The sequence below is a fragment of the Melozone crissalis genome, unplaced genomic scaffold, assembly GCF_028551555.1.
Source record: "Melozone crissalis strain CALT ecotype California unplaced genomic scaffold, PUWL_Pcris_2 ptg000018l_1, whole genome shotgun sequence".
Classification (NCBI taxonomy): domain Eukaryota; kingdom Metazoa; phylum Chordata; class Aves; order Passeriformes; family Passerellidae; genus Melozone; species Melozone crissalis.
In genome coordinates this window covers 41,030,483-41,057,846 of record NW_026535796.1, presented here as the reverse complement: position 1 = coordinate 41,057,846, position 27,364 = coordinate 41,030,483, and the positions used below count along the sequence as shown (strand labels likewise).

The following is a 27,364-nucleotide window of genomic DNA, read 5'->3' as shown; positions in this document are numbered from 1 at the left end:
ACGTGGTTTATCAGGCGAAGAAACATGTGCCTCTACATTTCACAAATGAATGTTCGCTTTTCCTTCTCTCATTACAAACGGAGAGGGGGGTCAGTGCACAGCCCCGGTCCCTCTGGCGGTGCGTGCGGCTCAGCCCGCCCGGCCCGGCCCGCAGTCGGCAGTGGGCAGCACACGGGCCGCCCTTGTGGGACACGCCAGGACCGTGAGGGGCCGCTCGGATTCTTCGCCATCTCACGGATTCCCTTCGGCACATTCCTCTGCCTTCCCATCCTGGGCCTCCTGCCTCCATCCTGCCCGAAAGCACAGGGCAGTTCCAGCGGGGAGGCGCAGCCGGCGCGGCCCCGGTCGCGTCCCGTGCACAACCTGCGCAATCGCCGCGGTCCCGGCGGCTCCCGGCGCGTCCTCAGCGCGGGCCCGGCCAACGCGAGAGGAGCTTCCCGGGACTCCTGGGACATGCGGGACCACGCGACTCACCCCGCAGCCGAGGAACTACAAGTCCCAAAAAGCTTTGCGCGCAGAGCCCGCGGCCGCCTGCGCCCGTGGGGCGCCGGGCTTGCTGGGGCTCGTAGTGTGGCTGGGGGGATGTCCGGCCCCGCCTCCGCCCGGCCGCGATTGGCCGCGCCCGGCTCCGCCCCCCGCGCGCCGCGGTCGCCTGGCTCGGCACGGCGCTCGCCGCAATCACAGCGGCCGCGGCGGTGACTCCTCTGCATGAGCTGGTGAGGGTGGCGGGGCTGCGCTGGCTGGGGGCTCCGGCCGGGGGGGAGGACGCGGGGTTCGCCTGAGCGAAGGGAGCTGTGAGCACGGGACGGCCCGCTCCGCTCCGCTCCGCTGCCCGGCCGCAGAGGCAGAGGCGGGGGAGCGGCCACGCCGACTCCCCGGGGAGCGGCCGAGGGTGCCGGTGTCCTTCCCGGGCTCCGAGCGCTGTCGAGCCCCCGCCGCTTCGCCCAGCGCCCCATCCGGCCCTGGGGTGGCACGCCTGGCCTGGGAACTGTGTTTGATCCCTCCGTGCCGCAAGAGAGACTGGCTCAGAGTGGGTCCTTCCGAGGGGCACTGCCCAGGGCTGGCACGGGAGGGACATGGGGCAGTGGGGGAGGAAGCAGTGGCAGCAGCTTACATTTAATCACCAGTAATACATTTTTATTGGGAGAAAAGGATGGAGTAACTATTTACTGGATTTCTGCGGAGAGCTGGGGATGCCTGAAAGGCGCTGCGCTGCGGCTGGTTGTTTATAGCTGGTAGACAGCCCTGCCGTAGCATGAGGCTCTGCTTGGAGGTACCAGCGCCGCTAGTTCCCACTTAAAGTGGAACAACACTGTGTTGGATGTCTGTATTTGCGAGTTAACATAAATATTGTAGCCAAGATCTGAAATGCTAAGATAAACGACAGTGAAAGACGTGGAGTGCAGGAATCTTGTGTAATATCACACTGGAATTTCTGCGTAATAACTTCTGCAGAATTTCATTCTCTCCGTGCTCCCAACATTTCCATGTTTGCTGAGCAGACATTCTTACCCTTACCTGACTTACTCTTTTACCCTTATACCCCCTATGCCGACTCAAGCTATTTAACAAAATTATTACTCATGTAGCATTGTGGTATCTGGTTTTTTTTTTACTATCAGAATGTGATGGCAGAGGCTTTGTACATCTGCAGACAGATAAGAAGGTAAATAGCAGAAGCAGTTTTATCGAAGCCTTAAAGTCTGCCAGATTTGAATCTGGATTTTTTGAAATGTGTAGAGAAAAAATCCCCTAAACCAGGTGTATTAGCTTATCACCATTTTAGGAATGATTTTGGGGTTTTTTTACCCTCAGGTAAATTGTGCCATCTCTGCTGCTGAGAAAAGTAAACCTGCAAACAGGAGAATGAACTTTATTTGTAATTACTTTTAAATACATTTATTTAACATCAAGAATCATTCTGAGTTAACTAAAAAATCATGGGTTTTTACAGTAAAAGTGGCTTATACATCTTCGGTAGCTAAACAGAAATATTTTAGTAAAAGTTCTAATTATACTAAGCCCGTTCATAGAATGGTTACTAGCAGATTTTGTAAGGAAATATTTTGCAACAGGGATGATAATCTCCTTCAAAGTGTACCATGCTAGAATTGATAGCAATGGAGGGTTTTTTCCTTTCTACAACACAAGTGCAGAAAGAAAATCAGATTATTTGTGCAGGGGCCTAATCACAGCTTCTGTTTTTGTAGCAGCCAGCACAGCATGCGGGTGGAACATTGCTGACAGAACTGTGGACATCAGTTTCCTATGAGGAAGACTGTCACAAATTTTGTGGAAATCAGCAACTAAGTGGCAGGCAATATGCAAGCACCCTGTGGAGAAAGGAACTGTGGCTTGGTTTGGGAATCTCAAAGGCTAGTAGTTATGAGAAGTGAGCTGTTAAGAAAGACTTTGCAGAAGAGCTTTAGTGGTCATCTGACCAGCTTAAGGCTGTTATTTTTCAGCAAGGTTACTGTTAGTGTACTTCTCATGCAAGTAAAATAGAGATATGGTTTCTGTTTATACAGCTCTTGGAGACTGTGCTTAAGGTATTTCGAGTGCAGCCCACTGAAGTGTCAATATTGCTTTAAAAGCTAGTGGAAAATACTTTGATCAACTCAAAGCCCTTTCTTTAGAGTGCTGTCCTGTTCTAAGAGTATTGATCTCAAAGGACTGTTTCCCAAAGGAAAGTTGTGAACTCAGGGAACAGGTAGTTGGCCGGAAAAATTGTTCCAGCAGCTGCCAGCCATTTCCAGATGTGGGCTTTCCTAAGCATCCCTCTCTTATCAAGTCAGAGATGTTTGCTAGCTATCTAGTGGGAAGTGGTCAAAGCACCTCTGTCAGGGCAGACTGGTTTTATGAGTGAATTGTTCTGCAAGAGCCACCCAATTCTGGATGTGCTTCTTCCACAGATTGTGCAAAATGTGCAGCAGCCTTACCTGGGTGTGTACGGGGTGGTGAGATGCTGAACCCACTGCACTGGTGGGCCTTTATCCTGGCATGGGCTCCAGGCAGAGTTAATTAACTCTTATGATATTTTGTGGATCAACCAAAGCTCCAAGATTATCTTGTAGTGAGTTTTTAGTTTTTCCACACAGTCTTCATCTGCATGTGATGTAGGATTGATTGCGTGTGATGGATCTTCAGAGAAAGGCTTTTTCTGTGTCTGTGGTAAGCTGGTCAGCTGAGCTGCTCTCTCTTAGTATGACTTGAAGACAAAGCATGTGATGAGGAGCTTTCTCTTCTCAACTGTAGGTCAGGAACTCATACAACACAACCCTGAACACAGCCTTTTAAATTGCCCACTTGCACTCAGAGGCCTTCTTTAAAACAAGTAGAAATATGTGTATGTGAGAGTATATTTCTTTGTTTGATCATCATTTGTTTGTACTTTGTTTGGCTTGGTTTGGATTTTTTTTTAAGCAGTAGTTAGAAACAAACAATGAAGACCCATTCCCACTGCACGTGTTTAAGCCTATTTTAAATGCTGCTTAGAGAAATTGAGGGAGCTGAGCATTTATTAGTTACAGTGTACTAGTCCATTGTGGTATGTCTGGGGTTTTTTTTATTTCCTCCCTTCTTTCTGGTGTTAATTTAATTTAATTATAGTATAGGAAAGGACAGATAAGAGAGATTATATGTCATTAATTTGTGCCAAAGAGGAGGTTCTTTTCTATTCTAAATTATCTATGACAAAATATGTATGATATGCTAGTACAGTGCAATGTTTCTTGGTGTTTATATTTTTTCCTTGGGTGTTCTGCATCAGTCACAGCTTTTGTCTCAGCAGAGGAGAGAAATGTGAAGACCTAGGTACCCTTGTACTATCTGGAAGACTTGAATCCCTCATGGAGGCACTGCCTGAGGTAGCTGAGTCTCTGTTCTGATGTGGTGCAGGGGTTTTCTGTGCTGGGGCTGTTGGCAGGCAGGGTGCAGTGCTGCTGTGGGGTACACCTGTGGTACAGAAGTCCCTGTTCCTGCTCTGGCCCAGGGGTTTTCCGTGCTGGAGCTGTTGGCGGGCAGGTGTGGGGTACACCTGAGGTACCTGTGTGTGGCACAGCAGCGCCTGCCCACAGGTTCTGGCTGAGGTCCTGAGAACTGAGGCTCCTTGTGAGTGTAGTCAGGAGTGTGAACTCACCAGGAAAGACAATCCCATCTGACTGTTTCCATTTGTCTGGTATATCAGTAACTGATAGTGGCAGGGACTGTTTCCATGTGATGGATGTGTGTGCCAGGACCTCCCTTGAGCCATCGTGTTACATGGCCTGGTGAACAGCTGGCACCCATGCAGTTTCTGTTGATATGCCCTGGATTCTGATGAATGCTATCTCAAAGAGCTAAACATCATGTGAAAGCATCTCCAGCACTTATCTGGACCATTAACTTTCTTTCTTTTTTTTTTTTTAATGTAAACATAATTCATGTCATAGTTGGAGAAATGTTATCAGGCTGACACTGAGCTCTGAGAGATCTGTGTGCAGGAAATTCAGCTCAATATTCCAGTAAGTCAAACTCAGTTAAGATTCATAAGCAGATTGTTCAAACAATGCTGATTTTCTTTTCTTGCCTGATATTTCAGGAGTTGGATATACTGAATTGAATACTGGAAATGAATAGGCTCATTGGCCTGTGCCCTATAGTGGCACTTTACAAAAGTTCTATACAGGTTGGTTTGAATCTTAGCCAGGCTGTAGGCAACAGAATAGGCAGGTTTTATGGGTGTTGTAGACACAGTGCATCTTCAGCACAGTATGCTATTTGTCTTATCATCTGAAGAAGTGACAAGGTAGATCAGGCAGAGTTGCCATACAAAGCCACATGCTTTGGCAACAATGACAAAACTTTGCAATTCCAGCTCAAAATGGGAGAGTATAACCATCTAATAAAAAATCTGCTTATTCCTTCGTATGTGCTTGTGTGCTGAAGAAGCTAATAAGGGAACAAACCCTAAGTTGTTAAGTTACTGTGTATTATTCTTGCTCCAAGTGTTACGGGGAGTGACAGGAGTGGCTTCTTCCTGAAAGATAAGTTTTTGGAAGAAGCAGTTTCATAACAGTTAATGTTTGGTTCTGTTTAGACCATCAAGACTTTCTTACTTTCTGCTAGCTCCACTAAAAAGGATAAAAATCCCCATCTTTTAAGTATGTATACATAGTATAATATATGCATATATATATTGTTTGTACTACTGCCTGCAAGATAAATCTTAGTGACCAGTGAACCCATGCTGTGTGTTGGGTTAGTAGTCTTCTCTGAATGCAACTGCTCTGGGGAGGATCTGGCTGCTTCTCTATTCCAGCCTCATTTGAGTGGCTGCAGAAGGGTGGTTTTCACTGGGGTGCTGAGGCTGACTTGGATATTGTTTACTTGGTTTAGTGGTAGTTTTGATATTTTGCCTTGTGACTGTGTTGAATGGCTTGGGGGTTTCCAGCTTTTATTCCAGAAAAAGCCATGTTAAAGTAGACTACTCTGCCTCTTACCAAAACACCTCTTCCATACCTAGCAGCAGTCATTTACTTCCAGGATCTTGTATTTGTGAGTAGGCAGGTGTAAAATCCCGTCTCCCAGTGCATGAGGAAATGTGTAATCCTTATGAATGTGCCAGGAGCATGCAGTTCTTCAGGGGCGTTTGCTTTTAGAGTTTCACATCAGATGCAGCAGACCTGAGACTGTGACCAGTAAATGGAACCTGCCTGCTCCGTGAACCCCAACTCAAAAAGCAGACCTTAAACCTGTGATTGGATGTGGCCAGATAGTTTGCTTGTAGAGTAAATGCTTTACCAGACAATCAGGGTGCTCAGGACACTCAGGACTAGCAAGGACCCTACTTCTAGTCCTCTCAAGAAAGTAGAAAGAGCCATTTCTGCATGGGCTCAAACCTCCCCTGTGCTCTGCTTTTCTAAATTTGTCGTTCACAGGCTCAGATGTACTTTTCTCACTGTGCACCAAGTGCAAACACTTAACCATTGAGGAAAGGGGGCAAAAATGCTGCTCTTTCATGTGGTACTGGTTCACATTTGCTCTCCACTAGCATAAAAGGTTGCACAAATAGCGTGAGGCTCTCACAGCCTGCACTTTCCCCAGCCCCAGCAGTTAGGGCTGCATCTTGTGCAGAACAGTGGCATGGCCTCTTTCCACCCTCTTTGGTATTGTGGGCACACAGAGCTTTTGTGACACTCTGACCTTCCAGCTCCCCACCACTTTTCCATGTCTTCAGTGTCCTACATCACCTGGGCTTTGACTCAGTAATAATGGGCTAATTGCCAGTGAGTGGATACCAGGGAATTACATAAGCAGAGACCAAGAGAATAGTTTTAATCTGAAAGAGTTTTATCTGTGAAGTAATTGATAGTGAGGCTTGCTTTGTATTTGAGACTTATTCATTGCCAGCTAGTATAGAGTGAAACAACTGGAGGGAGCTGAACAACTTGGTTGTCCTATTCAGAATTGCTTTCAGTCAGATTTGAAAGCTGAAAAAAAGCTATTGTAACTAGTAGCAGCTTGGTGCTAAAGGAAGATATGACCCAAAACTGTACTGTGGGTTAAATGGTCTGTAAAACAAACAGAAAAACCCCACAAGCAGGAAAAGCTTCTCGTTGGGATATTGCTGATGTTTGTTTTGCATTTTTTTATTGGCTGATGTCCTCTCATTTACTTGTCTCAAAATTCTTCATTAGGAGAATTTTCTCCCATTTGTGGAGTAAATAAAGAAGAGAGATGATACTGAAAGCAGTTTTGCTGCTGGGCTGTGCTCTGGGCATCAGCACATTCCCCATGGAAGAGCCTGAAGATGGAGGCAAGCACTGGGTGGTGATTGTTGCAGGTTCCAATGGCTGGTACAACTATCGTCACCAGGTAAGGACCACTGCTCCACATGCTGATGCTGTCCATGCTCCAGAAAGTGCCAGCTCCCAGACTTGCAGGAAGGTGGTAGCTGCCTATCATCTAGACTAGTTTAGACCTTCTGCCATTTGAGCAAGTGCTTCTACTTCTAGACTCCCAGGTGTGTGAGGTTTTCAAAGCAAACAGCAGCAAGGTTTGCTCAGAACCTGCTCTTAGTTATTTTTGTTACCCCCCCCAAGAATTCCCTTCCACTACTCCTTTTTACTATATGGTTTTGTTTTGTTTTGTTTTTTTTGCATACAACCTTTTTCAGCCTCTAACCTCTTGAAAAAGCTGTCATTACCAGAGGAGAAGTATTCTTCCTCTAATCTCACTTCTGCATCCTGGGAGATCAGTGCCTTTTAGGGTTACTACTCTATTACTAACTAGACTAGAGGATCTAACCCCAACTTGCAGTTGTAGAGAAGATACCTAGAGGTAAACCTCATTTTGAGACACATGTGTTCCTTTCCATTTCTTTCCTCTTTTCATTATGCTCTGAAAAGCTTCCTTTTTTTCTAGTTAAAAAATCTCTGAAGGCTGCAAATGCATTATTATGTTTTGAGGAGTGGAGGACATATTGAAGGGGGTTCTTTTTAACCTGAACCAGTTTGCTGACTGTGTTCAACAGCATGGCCTCAGAATTATGTTGGCACAACAAAGATAGGGTGCAGCAGGGTGCAGGGAACAAAGTGAGTGGCAGAAACAGGAGGAAAGGGAACAAGAACGCCTGAGTAACGCTGCTGGGAAAGCCAGTGTGTTGTGAAACTCTGGGCTGAGTGTGGGTGTCACTATGGACAGGATTAAATCCAAGTGACTTAATTCTGATTAAGTCCAAGATTTATAATCAGCAGTCAGGAAACTTCTGCAGCACTTTCCCCTTGGGGAATTGCTGGACAATCCCTTAAACAGATTAATCTATGCAAATGCTATCTTTGCCCTAAATTTGCAGCTTGGCTTTCCTGGAGAACAGGATAATTTAATTCTGATTTATGTGTACATTTAAATATTTCTAAATGCTAGAAGAATAGTTTATTATAGTATTGTTGGTTAAATACTAGTGTACAAAATCAGCATTTTTAAAACTGAGTTTTATGAAATGTACTGGTTGAATTGCTGAATGCTGGAACTTTTAAAGTATTTATTATTTTTAATGTAACTGCCTGTAAAATATAGAGAGGCTTCATCCTCTTGTTTGATTGAGGAACCCAGGGGTTTGTGTATGTTTCTTCTCCTTCTAGGCTCACAATCAGTTTGTAACTTCCAGCACAGTGATGAGCTTAAAACTAAATTAATCAGACTGACAATCTTGTTGCATCTGAAGAACAACCTGTCACTGGCAAGTGCTAGCTAAACACTTTGACAAACAGGTTTTAGAGACTTTCCTGGCTCCTTACACTGTAGATATCACCTGATAATTATAGTTGAAATATTACAGCCTAAATATAAACTATTGCTATTTAAAACTAAATCTCGAAGAAGAGTTTTAAAGTTGAAATTGGGAAACAATGATGAAAATACTACTGCTGTACTTGATTACTGCCTGTCTTGGAGTGTCTAAAGTTAATTACTGAGTTGTGCTCTTTTTGTTGCTATTGCTGTATAACCAGTCTAGCTGGCTCCCTTCCATTCTAGGAGGAGTTACAACCACAACATTAATTCTTTAAATAAAACTACAATTTTGAAGCTGTGGCTCATGAGAATTCCTTTTCTCAGTTGCCTGGGCACAGTTTTTAGTCTCTCTGTCAGTGAGCCTGCAGTGGCAAGTGCATCTGCCAGGTAAAATAGGGTTATGCAGAACACAAGATCCACACTTACATATTTGTGTCCAACAGTGAGTGAATCTCTTTAACATGCTAGTTTCACAGAAGCCTATTAAATTTTGAGTGTGGTCATGCTTTGCAGATAGTTACTAAGTAATTCCTTTTCAATGTTAGAAAAATGAGAACGGGATTTCTTTAAATACCTAATTTTGAAGATAATGTCAACTAACAGTGCACAGTATCTGCCATGTTGGATTGTTCTGAATTTAAATACTAGGAATCTCTGTATTTTAAACTGTCACTTGCTTCAGGTATTAACATTTGGAAAGAAGAAAATTAGAACGCCAATAATAATCCTATTAAGGTTACAAAAGCAGCATTGTAAAAGAGTCCTTCAGAATGAGGCTGGGTTCTTACTTGCCTGTCCTAAGCAAGACACTGTGCATCTTAACTTGTTATGAAAAAGCTCAATTCCCACAGGATGCAGCACAGCAGCAGGTTCTGCCTAGTGCTAATGCTGTTCTGCCTGGTGGCCTTTTTTGGTCAGTCTTAAGGGCCTGGTGGGTGTGAGCACACATGGTAGCAGTGACATGTGGTGAGGCAGAGCCAGCAGTTAGTCATGGGAAATCCTCTCATGTGTGACATGAAGTGTCATCCAGACAAGGGTGCCTTGGGTATTAAAAAATTGAGGAAATTTGTTCCCAGGAAAACAAGCAGAATGATAGACTTTTAGGAGAGTCATTCAGAGGAGGAAAGATGCTACAGGAATCTGAGGAGTTCTAACAGATTTGTGAAAATATGCAGACTGATCACCATCTCTTGGTATGTGAGTGTTCCCTACCTTCCAGAGGTAGAAGCAAAAGCATTTTAAGTAATTAAATTATTGGCCAAAGTCACTTACAGTGGAATAGGACTGGGTCTTTCACTTCTCTGCTTCAGAACACATAGTGAACACATGTAGGAACACGTGGTATTGTTCAGAAGAATCATACCTGTGCTATAAGAAATCAAAGCAGTGCTCCAGAATTGCACATTTGTGTAATTTTTTTGCTTTCCAAAGGAGAAACTGCAGAGGAAAATATATTGTAGTCTAATTCAGTTCACTCCTGCCATCACCCTTCTTCCCAGAACTTCTCTGACCTAGCCTGAGTACAAGTGGATTTGTAGATGTGTTCCTGTAAGTAGTTGTTCAATGTAGCTTTTTTTTATTACCAGACTTGTTGCTATTCCCTTCATGCAACTAAACACTCATAATGTCCCTTTGTAATTTGAGAATTGAGCAGACACATCTCTGGGTTTCAGTTCCTCAGTTCAGCTGTCCAGGGTACACTTAATACATGATGTTGCATGTTTGTATTACCTTTTTATTTTGTGAGCTCCAGTTGTTTTCATGCTGCCTGCTTCAACGTTGTCAAATGTACTGTATTGTAATTATCTGATGGTAATGTGTTCATATGACTGAGCAACCACAAAAGCAGAAGAAATAGATTACATATTCAAAAATACCTCATTTCATACATGACATGCTGTACAGACCCCAGGAATAATAAGTTTGTAAAGACTTTGCAGACCCAGGAAACACCGAGTTTGCACCTGTAACCTCAAGGAATCTGAAACTTTGCTTAAGACTGGTTATTTAGATGTCAGTGGTCAGGATCCACTGTCAGTATAAACCAAGGATAGAAAAGGAGAAAAACCACCATTTGTGCTTAATATGAGCAAGATTCACACTCTGCAGGCAGTTGCTTCCACTGTGATGGCTGAACTGGGACTTCTTCCTAATCACGATGACCTAAACTTGTCTTACACATTTATCTCATCCAGTTCCTAAAACAAAATTGAAGTGTTTTGTGCAGTATAGAGCCCAGTGTGATAGGCTTACTGCCATTGCAGAGCTGGCTTGTACATTGCTTTGTGCTTGTGGCTTCTCAGTTCTTTGGCATTTTTGTCCTTATTTTAGTGGTTTTGATTAGAGTTGCTTGGGCTATGGAAGGGCTATCAGTGTGCTCCTCTCTGCTCCTCAGCAGTTACTCTGGCTTCTCTGCAGCAGCTTTTCACTATGAGACTGGCTGCTGTTCAGGAGTACTCCCCCTGTTCCTAGGGAAAGTGGCTCAGCTCTGTGCTGCACAAAGAGCTGGATAAAATACCTCTGGAAAGCTTAGTGACATATGTGAGCAAATACAGTACTAAATGCTTCTGACAGATTTGGAGAATGACTCAACAAGCTAGTTCTCTTTAGAAGAAATAGTCTGGCTTTTCTGTGTGATGAACATACCAGTGAACTCAAATCTAAAGCTGGCTTCACATCAGATCAGAAGACCCATGCTTCCTGGATGCTCAAACCCACATAGTTTGTGGAAAAAGCCTGTTGTGGAACAAGAGTCTTACTAAAGATGGAATGCATCCTCAAGAGTAATGCCAGACTGAAAAAGTCTGGCAAAATTACAATTAAAACTAAAAAAAAAATGAATTTGTATACATGAGTCTGTTTTCAGTTGTTGTTTTTAGTCTTACACTCACAGAGCTTTGTGGGTCAGAGACTGTATTTATTCAGCGTCCTAGACACTGCCAGCCAGGGCAGTATCTTATTCCAGGACAGTCTTAAATTCTCCTCTCTTGTAGGTAACAGACACTAAGGCTGCCTTGGCCTTCAATTAACATTTCCTCACTGTGCTTAATAAATTTAAACTGAACTCTTAGGAAACCTTTCCTACATTCGTGATAGAGTTATATCTTTGGGCAGATTCACTGATGTGTGTTTAAGCAAAGGAGTAAGACATGGCTGGCATTTCAGACATATTCTTCTACTTTGTTTGTATATTGGAGTTCATTCTTGTTTAGGCTGTGACATTTCAGCCTAAACAAGAATGAATTCTTGTAGTGGGAATTGTGCTGCTTTAAGGTAAAGCTGCCAGTGCCTTTCAGCCATGAACCTAGTAGTCATAAGACAAGAAGTAACCAATTTCACACAAGTCCAAGCTTTTCCCTTTAGGAACTATTTATGCAAGCTTGTATCATAAACAACTTAATTTTTCCAAAAATCCCCCCCAGGCAGTTTTCTTAAAAGCTGTGTCATTCAAGTGTGTGAACAGCTGTGTGGCAGAGGAAAATTGGGGTGCCAGGAAAACAGGGTCGTTCACTCTCTGATCCCCATGCTTTCCAAATCTGAGAGTTAATTATTTAAGCAGCCCTTCCATCAGAATTTGCTGATGTAGTGAAGGGTTTAGACTAACCAGGGGATGAAAGGTCTAAACCATGCCCTTAACAGTGTCCATTTTGGAGCTGCCCATAAGGTCAGTGTGCAGCAGGAGCTGTATGGCTGCACCTTCTCCTGTGCTGTGTGGGGCAGCTGCAGCTTTTCCTGTGCTGATCTGGGACAGCCCCTCAAATCACAGACACAGAAACATGATTTAGTGACAATTTATCCAGTAAATGTTCATAGCACACATTTCTCATGTTAAACCATCAAGAATAATATCAATAAGAGATCTGAAACCAGTGAACAGCTGTTTCTTCTAGAGTGGTTTACAGGTATAGATATGCCAGAAATATTTCAGAGAGAAGCAGGGTCAAATAGCAGCATTTGTGAGCAGTTAGACATCAACAGGAAATACTCTACATACACCTCCCTGCTCTGGCTGCAAACTTTTTTACTCTGGTTTTGTAGAGATTTATGGGGTTTTTATTTGTACACAGGGACCAGTCATAAGCAATATCGAAGGTGGCTAATTAGGTCAGCTAATTCTATGCAATAAACCCTAACTGTTTACTCATAACTGTCCTACTTTAGTCAATGGAGTTTTAGTAGGAATGCATGTTTTTGCTGCTCTAGGCTTTGCTGGTGATATCATTATGCTACCAGCAGTTCCCTTAGCAAAAGCCTTAAAAGGCTGGGACAACCCCCAAAGAGGCATAAGTTGAGATGAAGGGAATTGACTACATTGATCTGTGTTCCTTTACAGTAGGGATTTTGGTAATGGCTGCTGTTTGCTAAGGCAGGACATACTGAGCAAACAGTGAATGAACCAGAAGGAAGTAGAGGAAACAAAAAAACCCCTGATAATATGCATTTAAAAGTTTAACATGTTCTGGGTATTTGGGATCAGTTGAAACACCTCTGAAGTCCCTGCTGGCCAGCCACATGTCTGTGGGAGCAGACACTTGCTGATTGAATATGGTGATACTCTATCACTGCATGCCTGAGCATTTCCCTATTGCCAGCCTGTGAAGGTTCCTGTCAGCATCACAGAGGTGTGTGAGTGAGAAGGGATCTATGATCTACTCATCAATCAGTGTAGAGAAGCCCTGATTAGTGTTTTCTTCTGCTTCTGCTTGGGTTGCTTGTGAAAATCAAATATCTTCTCAGTCATACCTGTGCTCTTCTGTTTCATATTATATGCAATACCTTCCTAACTCTGTTTAACCTCAATGTTTTGACTTGTTGAGGCAGCAGCTGGTATGATGACATACAAGGAAATGGAAAACTAACTGGCAGATTGTCTGGGATAGGTGGAAGAGAACTTAGACTGCTGACCTGTAAAGTAGGAAATGAAACTGCTTTAGTAAGAACAGTTTAACATTTGGGGTTAAATCTCACATAAAGAGATTTTATTGTTGGAGACTTCATTAGCATTGAATGTGCCTCACCCTTCACAGAATCTTGCACAACTATCTTCTCTTTTCATTTTTATCTGCACTTAGAAGACCAAGGATTTTAAAGTTAGTGTATTTTACAGTGTCCTTTTGGTTAAACTAAGGAAAATCACTAGTACTCCTAAGTAATCTAAACAGACACTGGTCTACTTAAACCACATCAATTTGGTTTCCAAATTAGCAAATTAGATTAGTTCAACACAAGTAAGCTTTAAAGCTTGCTTCCTGCCTGCATTTGGAGTGTGCATTTGTTAGATGAGATCTCTTCCATTAATCCTGCTCAGCTTTTCCTAGCATTTGGTGGGTTCTAGTTCTCAAGTTTAGGAATGATTGTTAATGCCCCATTAGGGCACTCAGGGACTGTAAGTTTTAAAGAAGAGAATTATTTGGGCTGGGGTTACTAAGAAGTTAGCATTCTGATAGAGCTCTGCATTTACTTTACTGTATTGACTGCATTTACTGTAATACTACTTTAATGAGTGTTGTTATTTCTGTGTCACGGGAGGATGGTTCTGTAAAGAAAATATGCTTATTCATATCCTGTACAAATCAGCAAAAGAGCCTGAATTTTGCAATTCTGTTTTCCACTGAAATGTGATGTGCCCTGAGTTAGTCGCTCTGCAGAATAAGAAATACATAATTAAAAAGAAAATATGCCTTAAACCAAATTCTCATCTCTTAGTAGAGCAAGATTTAATAAAATCTTTGCATAGATGAGATTGGTAAACAATACTTGCTGAAATCAAGGACAGCGTCTAATCCTTAGTTGTGCAGGCTTGGTGCAGAACTAAAGGAAATTGGTGGAAATCCAACTCTTTTTGTCTACTTGGCACACTTTGGATTTCTCTGTCACTGCAAAAGGTTTTTATTTTGATTTTCTCATACAATGGAGAATATTGCTGAGAGCTTCATGTTAAATTTGTTATCCGTACCAAGTCTGAAGTAACTTCTGGTTTCTGTTTAAATAAGAAATCAAAATAGATAATGAAGGAGAGATATTAATCATAGTCTCTACTATTAATGCAACTGCTTCTGATTAGAGAAGAGCAATGAGCTCTGGTTTAACATGTGCATTTCAGCTCTCTAGCAGCCCTTAGTCTCTTATATTGGAATGAAGTTTGTTTTACTCAACAGCCTGCTCTGAGGTCTGAAAAGCTATATTGCTTCTAGTATCAAAGGTAAAATTTCTGTTAAAACTAGTAATGAAAATTTGCTTAATTTCAGGCAGATGTGTGCCATGCGTACCAGATTGTACACCGAAATGGAATCCCAGATGAGCAGATCATTGTCATGATGTATGATGACATTGCTGATAATGAGGAGTAAGTGATGAACATACACTGGTCACAAAATATATGGTTACTACAAACATGCAGTGGTCACCAGTGTGTTTTGAGTTTGTAGTAGTTTTGAAAGAAAAGCCCTTAAAACCACCTGTGATATGCATAGAGATATCAGCACAATAATTCTCCTTTGAAATGCGCTCATGAGCTTTCTGAGCCCTAGAACACAGCTCGGCATTAGCTGTGGCACTGAGGACTGCAGAGCTTTGTTATGAGAGTAAGGGATCTTAACTCCCAGGCATAACAGTGTGCAGCAGATAAATAACCTAAACTTGTGAACACAGGAGAGGTCTGTGTACAACTTTCAGGGCTTTTTTGGAGGATATTAGATTAATTCCCAGCATTCAATGAAGATGGGTACAGGTCCCATTCTGGGTGACTGTCTAGAGTATATAATTGCTTCCTATATGACACAGTTAATTTATACAGCCTCTAATTCTGGAACAACTTCCCCCAAAATCAGCAGACATTACAAGCACAGCAGCACTGGGAGCAAAGTATTAAGGGGAGTAAAGGCAGGACTGCAAGGAGAGAAATGATAGAGACATCTTCAGATTAATTGACATGATCTGAGATAGAATACTTGAATGTACTCTGAGAGTAAGGACACCTGAGACAAATAGATATAACTGACTGAAGTGCAAAGCTCTTTATATTCTGAAATCACTTAATGACATATAGTGCAAGTTCCTCTACTCTCAGGTGAGCTGGCTTCTGTTGTTCTAAAGTCATTGCATGGCATGTGGATAATTATTCCTATTTTTGTTCCATTTACCTTTCAGAAATCCAACCAAAGGCATTGTCATCAATAGACCTAATGGCTCAGATGTGTATGCTGGAGTGCCCAAGGACTATACAAAGGAGGTAGGAACAAAACCCCTTTCCCTGGGGTTCAGCATTATCCAATGTCTGAATAAATTCTTTCACCCTATAGCTTACACTCCAAAATGCACATAATATAAAGCATCAAGTTTATTCACTTGCATGGTTTGACATGAACTTTGGTGTTCATAAGATGAATATAGACAATAGATTCTTTGAAGTGAAGCATTGGTCATCAAAGTGAACCTTTACACTGTTTCCATGCTGGCACATGAAATAAAAGGAAGGAAGGGCTTGGATTGTAAATGTTGTAACTCAATCTGAAAAACAACTGTGTAAACTTAATTGTTTCATTAAATCAGTACAGTAATCCAGTGACTCTGTGATTTCATGATTCAACAGCCAAGTGAGTCATTAGATAAAGATGTATTGAAAAGGATGGCCAGCTAAATTTGTCATCCATGCATAGCTTCTAACTTTAAGAAGCCATCTTTCTAAATGAAGATTTTATTGTTTTCATGATCAGATCCAACTTTAATCTTCTCAAATCCTTAGGATGTTACTCCTAAGAATTTTCTTGCGGTTCTCAGAGGAGATGAGGAAGCAGTGAAGGGAGTGGGATCAGGAAAAGTATTGAAAAGGTAAGAGAAGTTTAATTTAGAAAATATTTGCATGTGTAGTTGTAAATTGACACTGATTTCAACAAAAGAATAAATTAGAGCAACTTAAGAATCCAGCAAAGTTATTGATGGCAATTCCAGGTCCTTCACATTACAAATACAGTGGTTCTAGGTTCTTAAACTATGCATCACAACAAAGCAACTGCTGATATTTGATTAAGGTATAAAAGTTCTAGAGGGTAGTATTAACTGTATTAAGGTATTTGTTATTTTAGACTATTATCTTTTGCAAGAATGGCAGTTCTAAGATAGTGTGGCTAAACTCTGGAGACTTCTGGAAAGGATTTTCCAAGGCTTATTTTAATGTACATGAACAGTTTTATTAATCAGCAGAAGACTTGGGTCAAACTCAGGCCAGACTTAGCAGTGTGGGGCAGAGGAACAGAGAGAGTTTAACCAGCTCATCAGCTGGAAAAATTGCATGCCTAATCCCAGCCTTTGTCTTTGTAACACATGTACAGTTATTAAGGCTGAGTATAAATCATAATTCCATTCCTAATGAAGTGGAATTATGGTTTATAATTAATGAAAAAAAATCTTTGTGACTGGAAAAGTAATATGAGCAATTAAACTTTTAAGTGATGTATTATGCTTAAATTATTTGTAAACTAGGCTACACAAATGATTCTAAGTTTTGCAATATTTTAAGATATGAAGAACAATAAGTTATAGATTGGCTAAGTGGAATGTAAGATTTTTAATTAATGGTAGTTTATAAGGCTTATATAATTTACATGATACAAGAATGTAGTTAATACATTTCAGGGCCTAATAATCTTCTTGGAAGGATACCTGATATCAGTTATTCATCTTGCTTCTACAGAGTTTGAGATGTGAAAGTATGATGCCACCTTACTAAGTTGTACTATATTTCTGACTATTGGTTAAGAGATATATCATATATTTTTCTGTGTACAAGAATGACTGTAAAACCTTTAAGAATTTAAATTCAACCATTTGGAAGAACTAGCCTTGTTAAAGAAAAACTGTGAAGTCTGCCTTCATCTGACAGTTGATTTTAGAGACATAGCAATGAAGCACAACAGAAGAATCCCACCCTGGCACTGAGGAGAACAATAAAAAAAAGGAATAGGATAGTCAAATAAGTTACTGCTCTGAATTGTTTGAACCTCATTCTTAAATGCTGAGATTGAAAATGGTATATGCAACACACATAGGCAAAACGTTAATAAATTACTGCACATTACCAGATCGTGCAATTCTAGTATCTGGAATGAGTCAAGGGATGACTATGAAGCAATTTTTGGTTTAAAAAAATGTCCATCTGAACACACCTCACCTGTGAAAGCTTGATGTTCCTGTTCAAATAAGGGAGTAGCTATGCAGGGGGCGAAAGTCTCTTAATGTACTCAGGAAGAAAACTTGAACCCACAAAAAAAGTATTAATTGTTTACATTCCACCTTGGTCAAATTTTTTGCATTTACGATCAAGAGCAGGAAGCCAAAAAGTAACGCCAGCCCTTCTTTATTCGGCTCTGTTTGAATTTTCAAGTGGCCTGACTTTTGCTATTGGGTGGGACAAGAGCTCAATTATCCTTTCCCTGGGAGGATTCCAGATGGACTTTCTGGAGTTCTCTCTAACCAGTAGGTTACTGGCCAGACAGAAGGCTGGACAATGTTCCCTTGGGATGCTGCAGTTGTACCTGTTTGCTGTGAGGGAAGAGCAAAAGCAAGTAAAGGTTTCTGGAATCTGGTACAGAGGAGAGCCTGGACACTCCTTCTGATCTTTTTACACACCTTATATTTAATTGTCCCTGAATCCAGTTTAAAAGGAAATTCCTTTGCAGATCTGGCTGTTAGGGCAAGACCTTTCTGTCACCCAAACATGATCTATTTGAATCTGATTAGAGTGGAATCAGGCTGTAGAGCAGACTGTACTACACAGATGTGAGGGTGTCAAAGCCTGTGAGTGCTCAGTGCTCAGCTGACTGCAGAGCCACGGGTGCAGATGCCAGTGTGGCCCTATGGGTGCCTGTGTGCATGCATCAGTTCCTCATGGAGCTGCAGGCTGACACTGCTTGCTGATCTGTGTGGCTGATTATGGCCACAGTAGTCCTTACACATACCTCGGGGTCTTAGCAAAGAAGTTTTTATTATTTATCCTTGTGTTAATGGTATAACCTTGGTATAACTTAGTAATAAAAGCATTCCTTTTTTTACCAGACTTCTACAAATGCCCACATTATTACCAATTCTTCTCATAGCCATTAAAAACCAATTGTGTTTCCACCATACCCTACATAACAGCCCCTGTCTCAATCAGTTTACAGTTTGGAATGTGAAACGTGATTGCCATGTTCTCCGTGTTTGAGGGACTATATCTTTGGTTTTGTTCCTTTTGTGGGCATCTCTTCTAATAAGGATCCAAATGAATATGCTTGGGAGAAAAAGAAATTTGCCAAGAGGAGGAGGTGCTTCAGCTCTATTATTTTCAGATATTGACATGTCTTGGCACTGAGAAGCAGATGATTGTTGTTGTATTGAAGATTAGTTTGGAGTAGTTAAAAAGACTTTGTTTCAATTTTTTCATTACAGTGGTCCCAAGGATCATGTGTTTGTTTATTTCACTGACCATGGAGCTCCAGGACTTCTGGCTTTTCCTGATGATGATGTAAGCATTTGGGGAATAACACAAAACCCATCATTTTAGTGACATACTAAAATAATAACACATAAATCTAAAACATGAGAATATTTAGTGCACTGCTATATTGAGGGGAGAGGCCAAAAAACAGCATGATTCTCCTGATCGCTGTATTTTGAATTTTTTCCAGTTAGAATCTGTAACATCCAGTTGAAACTTTAGTTATGTTATTCCATAGTCAGGCTGCTTCACACAGGTGTGACTTGGCTTTCTGGTGCACCACACATATCTTCTGGGACCATTGCTCATCTTTTCCAGAGTGGTAAATGCTAGAATGTTATACTTCAGAAGGGCAAAGGACTGGATAAATTTATTGGGAAAATAGTGTACATATTCACAACAATTAGTATTTATTCTTAAGTGAATTGTGTCTGTTGAACATAAGTGGTTTTAATACAAGCCTCCTTATTTTTCAGCTTCATGTGAAGGAATTGAATAAGACTATTTGGTACATGTATCATCACAAGAAATACAAGAAGGTAAACAAGCATACCCGAAATTCTGAAATTAAAAGAGCAGCTGGCGTGGAAGAGAGATGTTTATATTTTGAGATTTGGCTCAAAGTAGGAAGAATCTGTTACATGCAGCTAAATTTGCATTAGGATTTTGCAGTTAAAAGGATTGATCTGCTCCAGATTTTCCATAAAGGGTTTACTTGTTTTTGCAGTCAATGTTCATATGCAGTGTAAGTGCTGTTTGCTAATGCTGCATATTCTGGCTAGAAAAGCAACATCTGTAACTGCTGCACCCCATAATTTATACCTGACTCTCTTCCTGTGCTTTGTTCACTTCAGACTTTACTGTTTTTACAGGAAGTTTGTATGTACCTCATGTTTTTCTTAGAGTTCCTTGTTTAGTTTAAAAGACTGTACCTCCTGTCAGAAAATTCTGTGAATTTATTTCATCACATGTGCTAGTAGCAGAAAAGTTACTGTTTTGAACATTTTCCTGGTGCTTTTTTATGCAGTTCTTTGTGGCAATGTGTGCTATGGCTGGCTGTGTTTAGGAACACACAGCTGGCTTTAGTTCCAGAGACACTACATTCAATACTAACACATTGCTGTGCCTATAGAGCGACTGTGTATTTGATCTGTGCTTTGTACAATAGCCAGTAGATCCCTGTGGATTCTGTAGAGGTGAATAACACCTTTTCATTATTATTCTTTCCCCTTTCTACGGAGTCTAATTCCTGAAAATAAAAAAATATCTTTTGTTTTGTAGCATTATGCATAGCTTTTGTTTCAGGAATAGCAGTACAGGCCAACTAGCTACACCTAAAAAGCACCAAACAAGTATTCTCCATTTCCTCATGGAATTTCTTAAGGTCTCTGATTTATTTTTGTATTTTATAGATGGTGTTCTACATTGAAGCATGTGAGTCTGGATCTATGATGAATCATTTGGCTGATAATATCAATGGTGAGCAGTCAGTTAACTTACTGGACTTAAATATTACAACTTGTCCCAGACCTTGTCACAGACAAGTACTGACTGTGACAAGAACAGGTTCAAGGCATGTTTATGTAGAATTTTAGTGGGGGAGCACAAGAAAGTAATACTTTCCATTTACAGGAAGTTCCTTTTAGTAGAGTCTTACAAAAGACTGAAAAGGCTTTCAGTTTCTCGAAAATGAGAAGTTGAAAAAGTATTTCTTTTCAGGAACCAGGTGGTTGCCCTGGTTATACAGACATTTCTCAGCCTCAGCACTGCTAACAGGTGTGAAGTTCCTGCTCTCGGTTTCACCGAGAGTTGTAGGCACCACTGCCAGGTGGATTTGCTGCAGGTTTGCACAACAACCCAAGATGTGGAACTCAGATTTTTCAGGGTTTCCAGGCTCTCTGCTGCAGAGCTGGAAGCTCAGCCTTGATTGGGATGAGGAATCACAACCTTTTGAAACAGCTGTTCCATATCAGGGAGAGAAGTGTTTGCTCCTGTGGTTTTGATGATGTCATTGCAGAGGAGACCAGCCATGTGCCTGTCCATGGCATCCTGGGTGTTTGGCCCTGGGTGTGCTGCCTGACACCACCAAGATTCCTTACAAACAGCTTTTCTTTTTTACAGGTAGTTTCATGTTGATGATTGTCCCAGACAAATGCTCAGTATTTTTTATAGTTTATTCTGAGGAGACTGGTTTTACAACCAGCTGTGCCACAGAACTTAAAAAGGCAGAAAATCGACAGTTTATGTATTAGAGTACAAAGTTGTCTTTGGCAGCTCTCACTGATAAGCTAAGAAGTTTAACTGGTTACTTAATAATCATTTTGAAGGGTGCTAAGAGGAGCATTTTGCTGTACAGATAAGATTCAAGATTTTTATTACTTTTGAGCTTTAGGTACATTCTAAATAGAAACAACACAACAGCTCTATAAAATCATGTGGAACACTTTCACTCTAAAATATGGATTTTCCTTCAGTTACACAACTGTGTTATGTATTAACTTTGGCAAAAAGCCAAAATTGCTTTTGTCTTGAGACCTGTCAATATGTGTTTACAGTATTTCTGTTGTCTTAGAGGTGACTTACTGGCAACACTGTGCTCAGGACAGATGTAGGATTATTTTACTTTGTCTCAGTGTAGAGCATTATCCAACAAAGTATATTACTTAGAAGGTGGCATTATGTGGAAGTAAAGATGATTTTTAGGGGATTCACTTCAAGTTTGGAGAAAAGATCTCATCATTGTCATGAAGAAAATGAATGTATAGATAGTTGTTAGTGCACAATGCTCTCAGGCACTTCCTGAATAGTAGATTTTTCCTTCAGGCAATTTTTAAACACCCCAGACCACATTTGGCAGCAAAGAAGAAACACAGAGTGTGCTTAGAACAGCACTGAGGGTGACTGAACAGAATGATTAACATACTTCTTTCCTTCCTGCTATTTAGAAGTAAATGATTGAAAGGCAAAATACTTAGACAAATTTATTGTGTGCAGCTAAGTATTAAATCATGGAGGAGCAAGGGAAGATTAAAAAAAAGAAGATCAAAAAACCCCTTACTGTTTGTATTACAGTTTATGCAACAACAGCTGCTAATCCCAAGGAGTCATCTTATGCATGTTACTATGATGATGAAAGACAGACTTATCTTGGGGACTGGTACAGTGTGAATTGGATGGAAGATTCAGATATGGTAAGTTACTTAAACAAATTTTCTTAATTTCATGTATGAAAAAGATCAGTAGGATTTTTGAAGATAGCTCTTTTACAAGATTTGTGAAAATATTTGGCTTTATGTCAAAATCAACAAATTAAGTTGGTAAAAGTATTTATCTGCTACTCAGAACCATATATATAATCTTTATTTGTTTGGGCCACTGAATTTACTTCCCATACCAACTTCCAGAAATATTTCCTGTTGTTATTTATAAGATAGAAAATATCTAACTTCTAGTTACAAACTGACATAATCTTTATTTGCTAATCTGAGACCACATCTGCAAACATGTTAAATTAATTAGGCAATTCAGTGAGTTGTATGTCTGCTTTTGGGCTGCTTAAATATGGAACTGTGGCTAACCCACTTGTTAGAATAATGGAGAATGATGTTAATTAAACAAACCTGGGATTTGTGTGCAAGTCCACTCCCTTCGTGCCTATTTCCTGGGAAATGACATTACTAAAAGCAAGATGGGAATATGCTGTCAAATCTTCTTTTCAGTTTTTACTTCAATGTCTTTCAAAGGTTTTATAGTTCTTGTCCTATACATCCTCCTACTCACTGGCAGCTAAGACCCTTTGCAGCTTCCCTTGCATTTTTAGAATAGCCAAGTTTAACTATTTTAGACCTCATGGAACTTTCTTCATGCAGGAGGATCTAAGAAAAGAAACACTCCACAAGCAGTTTCAGCTGGTGAAGAAACGCACCAACACCAGCCATGTGATGCAGTATGGAAACAGAGTATGTATTTCACTGGGTTTCCTGCTCAAATGTATCTTCAAGCCTTTCTTACCCTATACTTTCATGCCTTAATCCAAACAAAAAACAGCTGTAATCTGGCAGGGTTGATTTAGTCATTTTTAGTCATGAGCTATTTCTCTTAGAAGACCTCAGCATTTAAGAAGTGATGATCCTGATGCTAAAGGAAATCAGCCTAGCATATGCATTAATCCAAGAAATCAGGGTACAAGTTGTCCTCCAAGCTCTGCCAGTGGTTTGACACTTCAGTAAAGAAAGGTATTTATCACTTCCCAGCATATTATGAGTATCAGTGAAATGTTAAAAAATACAATGATCCCTCAAATGGGAAGAGCTAAGAGGTGATACCGCATTTACAATAGTCCCATTATGCAACAGATTTAATACTCTTTGAAAAAAATAATGTGCAGTTACATAACCTGGTAGCTTTTTTCCCCCCAGTGAGTTTTGGAAATTAAAGTTCCCTGATTTTTGGCAGCCTTTACCTCATTGTATTAAAAACCCAACATATGCATACACACAGACACATACACCTACAACCCTGTTACTTCCTTTATTTTCTCTAATCAAACAAGTTTAGAGATTTAGGTTTGCATGGCAGACAAAGACAAAACTACCTATTGAGGGTGATTGACAATTTCCATCTGCTTACTCTTTATCCTTCAGAGCATCTCCTCCATGAAGGTGATGCAGTTCCAGGGCAGGGGGAAGAAAGCTATGCCCATTTCTCTGCCACCTGTGGAAAACTATGACCTGACACCTAGTCCTGATGTGCCCTTTGCAATCATGAAACGAAAGCTGATGGCTACCAATGACATTTCTGAGGCTAAGAAGATTGCTGCAGAGATGAAAGCATACCTGGAGGTAAGAAAAGAAAAAATAATTGCTCATCAGGCCAGATTAACTTCTGTTCTAAGAAATGGCAGAAGGAAAATCCCTGAAAGCCAAAAAAATTTCTCTTCAGACTGATGGTTTATTCTTCCTTTAAAATTCAGTTATCTGTTCCACAAGGCACATTCAGTGGTAATTATCTAGCCAAAAGGTAAGCAAATGCAAAAGTCAGTCTCACAGCTTTAATTGACAGGAAATTCCTCATCTGCATCCATAGGGATTCTTGTGGGGGTGACTTAATCTTTGGTATTAGAGAAACTCATGTCTCAGTAGAACTGAAAGATCCCAAATTAAATAGCTCCTGCAGAATGGAAGTCAGTATTCCCTGGTAAACAGTGGAAGGACAGTAAGTAATTTTGGGCTCCAGGAATCTTGACTTTCTGTCAGTTTTCATTTGAGTGTGAAGAGACAAGTGCAACAGACTATGCTAAAAATAAATGGCAAAATTTGGTTCCCTAAAGAGCCTAAAAGTTAAAGGAGGATTAAAGAAAGAAATTCCATTCAAAGTCTTTAAATTAGATTTAGAAAAAGCATGTTTTAAGTTCTTTTTGTTTTATATACAGGTGAAAGAATTCATCCAAGAATCCATGCAGAAGATAGTCACTGTAGTAACAGGATCAACAGAACAGACCAAGCAGATTCTGTCAGACAGACTGACCATCAGCAATTATGACTGTTATCAGTCAGCAGTGAACCACTTCAAAGCTCATTGCTTCAACTGGCACTTACCTGTGGTAAGTCACTCATTGGATATAACCTGATAAACAGCCACAAAAACTAGCCCAGGCATATGCACACCTGCAAAAATCAGCTTTTATTAAAAAGCTACCTTGGGGCAGTCATACAGATCAGATTTGGAAGAAGGGTAAGTAATTGCTTTTGGAAACAATTTTTACTACACCTTTGGGTAAACAAGAAGTTTACTAAAAAACCTCCAAACATAATATGTAATTTTTACTAGTTGTGCTGTTGCTTCCATCAGTTCCCTCCCCAGAAATCCCAGTGTTAAGAAAGTCATGTTGTATTTCTGCTTGAAACATCTCTGCTGACTAAACAGAAACAAACCATCACCACTATGAATTCATAATCTTGGTGCATTCAGATTTCTGTATTATGATATATTATTATTCATAATTCCTTGCAGTAGCCTTGCTGCTATTTCCATCATCTTGCTGAATTCTTGAGAACTACTTTTTAGTTTAGGGGCTTTAATACTGTTTGCTCTTCCTGGGATCCCCGTTGAGGATTCAAATAGTGTTATTAGACTTTAGGTAAGAATAAGAAAGTCCTGATTGCAGGCAAGATAGCCTCTTTAGTGGATTTTTTGGTTTTGTTCTGTGGGATCTTAAGAACATAATGGATTAGATGGTCTTGTGTTTGAGGTCAATGTTCAGCACAGCTGAATTTCCTAAGTTCAAATAAGTTAAGTGGCTGAATTGCCTGAAGTTCAAAGAGCAAAGTGTGCAGAAAACAGATCCATTTAGCCCAGTACTAGATCATCAGTTGAACACCCTGGATATTATAGCAGCTCTAAATTATTTCCACCATTTAGTTTGGACAAACGATACCTGCTTTTGATCACTGATACCTGCTTTTGATAACAATGTTTGTTTATTTCAGTATGAGTATGCATTGAGACAGCTGTATGCCTTGGTCAACCTTTGTGAAGGAGGATACCCCATTGACAGGTAATGAGGTTCCCAGATATGCCCTGTTTAACTGTGGCTAGAAGAACAAAAGCCAATAGGCTGATAAAGCTTAATCCTAAAAGTTTCTCACTTGTTCTGCTCTTGTTATCATTTTGTCCATAAATCACTCTAAATTTAGAAATGTTTGTTCTGACAAACATCATTATTTGTTCCCTCCCACTCACAATGATCCATGTCCCCATAACCCTGTAATTTCATTACTGAGCCTCAGGGGAAATGACAGCCAGTCAGAGGATGCCACTGCACCACACAACATCAAACAATGCAGCATGACTGGTACAAGGGTGTTGCCCTGTAACTCCTGCATCAGCTTACACTGAAGCCAGGCAGGGAACTGCTGTGTTTTCTGTGCCACCCCCTCAGCTGCTGGCTCAAAACACCACAGTACTGCTGGGTTCTGATGATGAAAGAGAATATGGTGCTATGTGTGGGGTAGGAAAGCAGGGAAGTAATGGTCCAGGCTGACCCCTGTGGTGGTGCAGTAGAGCCAAGGGCAGCATGGTGTTGGAATTCTGTCTTAGGAATTTGTGGTAGAGGTTGGGGTCCCAGCTTATGAGTCATGCAAGAGAAGTAAAAGGGAGAGAAGAAAGCAGAAGGGTAGGGAATGTGAGGATGGACTGGTAGTTCAGAGAGTGTGTACATGCAGCTTGGGATGTGAAGAACTGCTGTCCCCACTCCTGGTGGCAGCCCTCTGCAGCCAGTTTGGGAAATTAGTTTAAGAGCAGAGTACCTGAAATGTTATTGATCATTATTGTTCTCTGTTGCAGAATATGCCTGGCCATGAATCGGGTGTGCCTTGGGTATTGATGGAAACAACAGTCCTGAATGTAACCCTTACTACAAGTGATAACTTTTCATAGCTGTCATAATCCAGACTTTATGTGCATGCAACCTGGAGAGTCAGACACTGTACTGGAACTGTGCTGGGAGCTGAGGCACCAGACCATGAGCAGTGCAGCACTTGCCAGTGCTCTCCCCTGCATCCCCACCTGCTGACAGCCTGCTGCTTTAAGAGAGGCATTTTGGCAGACCACTTGGAGCTTTCAAGATGGATAATTTTTTTCAAAGCACAATGCTCTTAGGAATCTCTGGATGAACACTACAAGCCACCTCTGTGATTACTAAATCCATCCTAAATCTAAACATTGAGTCATTAATTCTGGAGGGTTTTTTTAATACTCTTGCTAGCTCTTAACTTTTTAAAAAAAGTTAATGAATGCCATTACAGTGACTAATTTGCAGATTGGTTGAAGACTGAAGAAACCAAAGCTTGTTCTTCATGTTTTAACTCCTTAACAGTTTAAAGAAATTAGTTGCATATGGGAGCTGTTTGATGTGGACAGCACAGTTAAATGTTGAACAGTAAAAATCTTTGAGTAGAAAGTACTGTTTTCCAAAAAAATTCTAAATATCTAATGCTGTAAATTTAGCACCAGTATGCTGTAATTAATTGTGTATACTCACAAACCTGTGGGAAGTCATGGAGTACAGGAATTGCCTGTGAATAAAAATAAAGTTGACAATTTCATCCACCCACAGTGCAGTAGTGTTGGACATGTTGCATCTTGAAAATGAAGGAGAGCTAATTAATTCCATGACATGCATTACAAAGTTAATCTGTCCCTCTAAGGCTTTCATAAGGCAGGTACTCTCAAAAACACCTGCACAAGCAAACCAACAAAACCCGAAACAAACCCCAAAACTCCAGCCTAAAAGCAACAACAAAGCCTGTAAAGCCCCAGATCACACTTGAAGGTTCCATTCCTTAGAGGTGACTCAGTAAAGGACAAGTATGGCAAAATCCGAGGTTGTGAGACGATCCACAAATGTTTCAGGTTGTCCACAGCTTTTTACACGTGGAGACAGGATACAGAAATATTTCAGAGTTATTTTCATTGGGTTAAAATAGGCAAAATTTCCTCATCTCCATGTGAGAAGAATGAAGTCTGACAAAAACTGAAGAGAGAGTTCTGGGTAGCTCCATCCAGAGGAAAGGGGTTGTAGAGGTGTAACTGCTAGTTTTATATAAAGAAGAGCTG

The 27,364-nt window shown here is 40.8% G+C and overlaps 1 protein-coding gene across 1 annotated transcript; it reads left to right on the top strand.

Annotated features, from left to right (window-relative positions):
* Window positions 1-635: 635 nt before the first annotated feature.
* On the top strand, window positions 636-26,857 carry LGMN (legumain). The gene is made up of 14 exons (XM_054276196.1): window positions 636-716; window positions 6,678-6,855; window positions 14,523-14,620; window positions 15,424-15,505; window positions 16,019-16,104; window positions 18,700-18,775; window positions 19,225-19,287; window positions 20,161-20,227; window positions 21,821-21,939; window positions 22,618-22,707; window positions 23,392-23,589; window positions 24,180-24,350; window positions 25,237-25,304; window positions 26,093-26,857. The coding sequence occupies exons 2-14, from the start codon at window positions 6,718-6,720 to the stop codon at window positions 26,130-26,132; spliced, it is 1,296 nt and encodes a 431-aa protein (XP_054132171.1). The 5' UTR covers window positions 636-716; window positions 6,678-6,717; the 3' UTR covers window positions 26,133-26,857.
* Window positions 26,858-27,364: the final 507 nt, after the last annotated feature.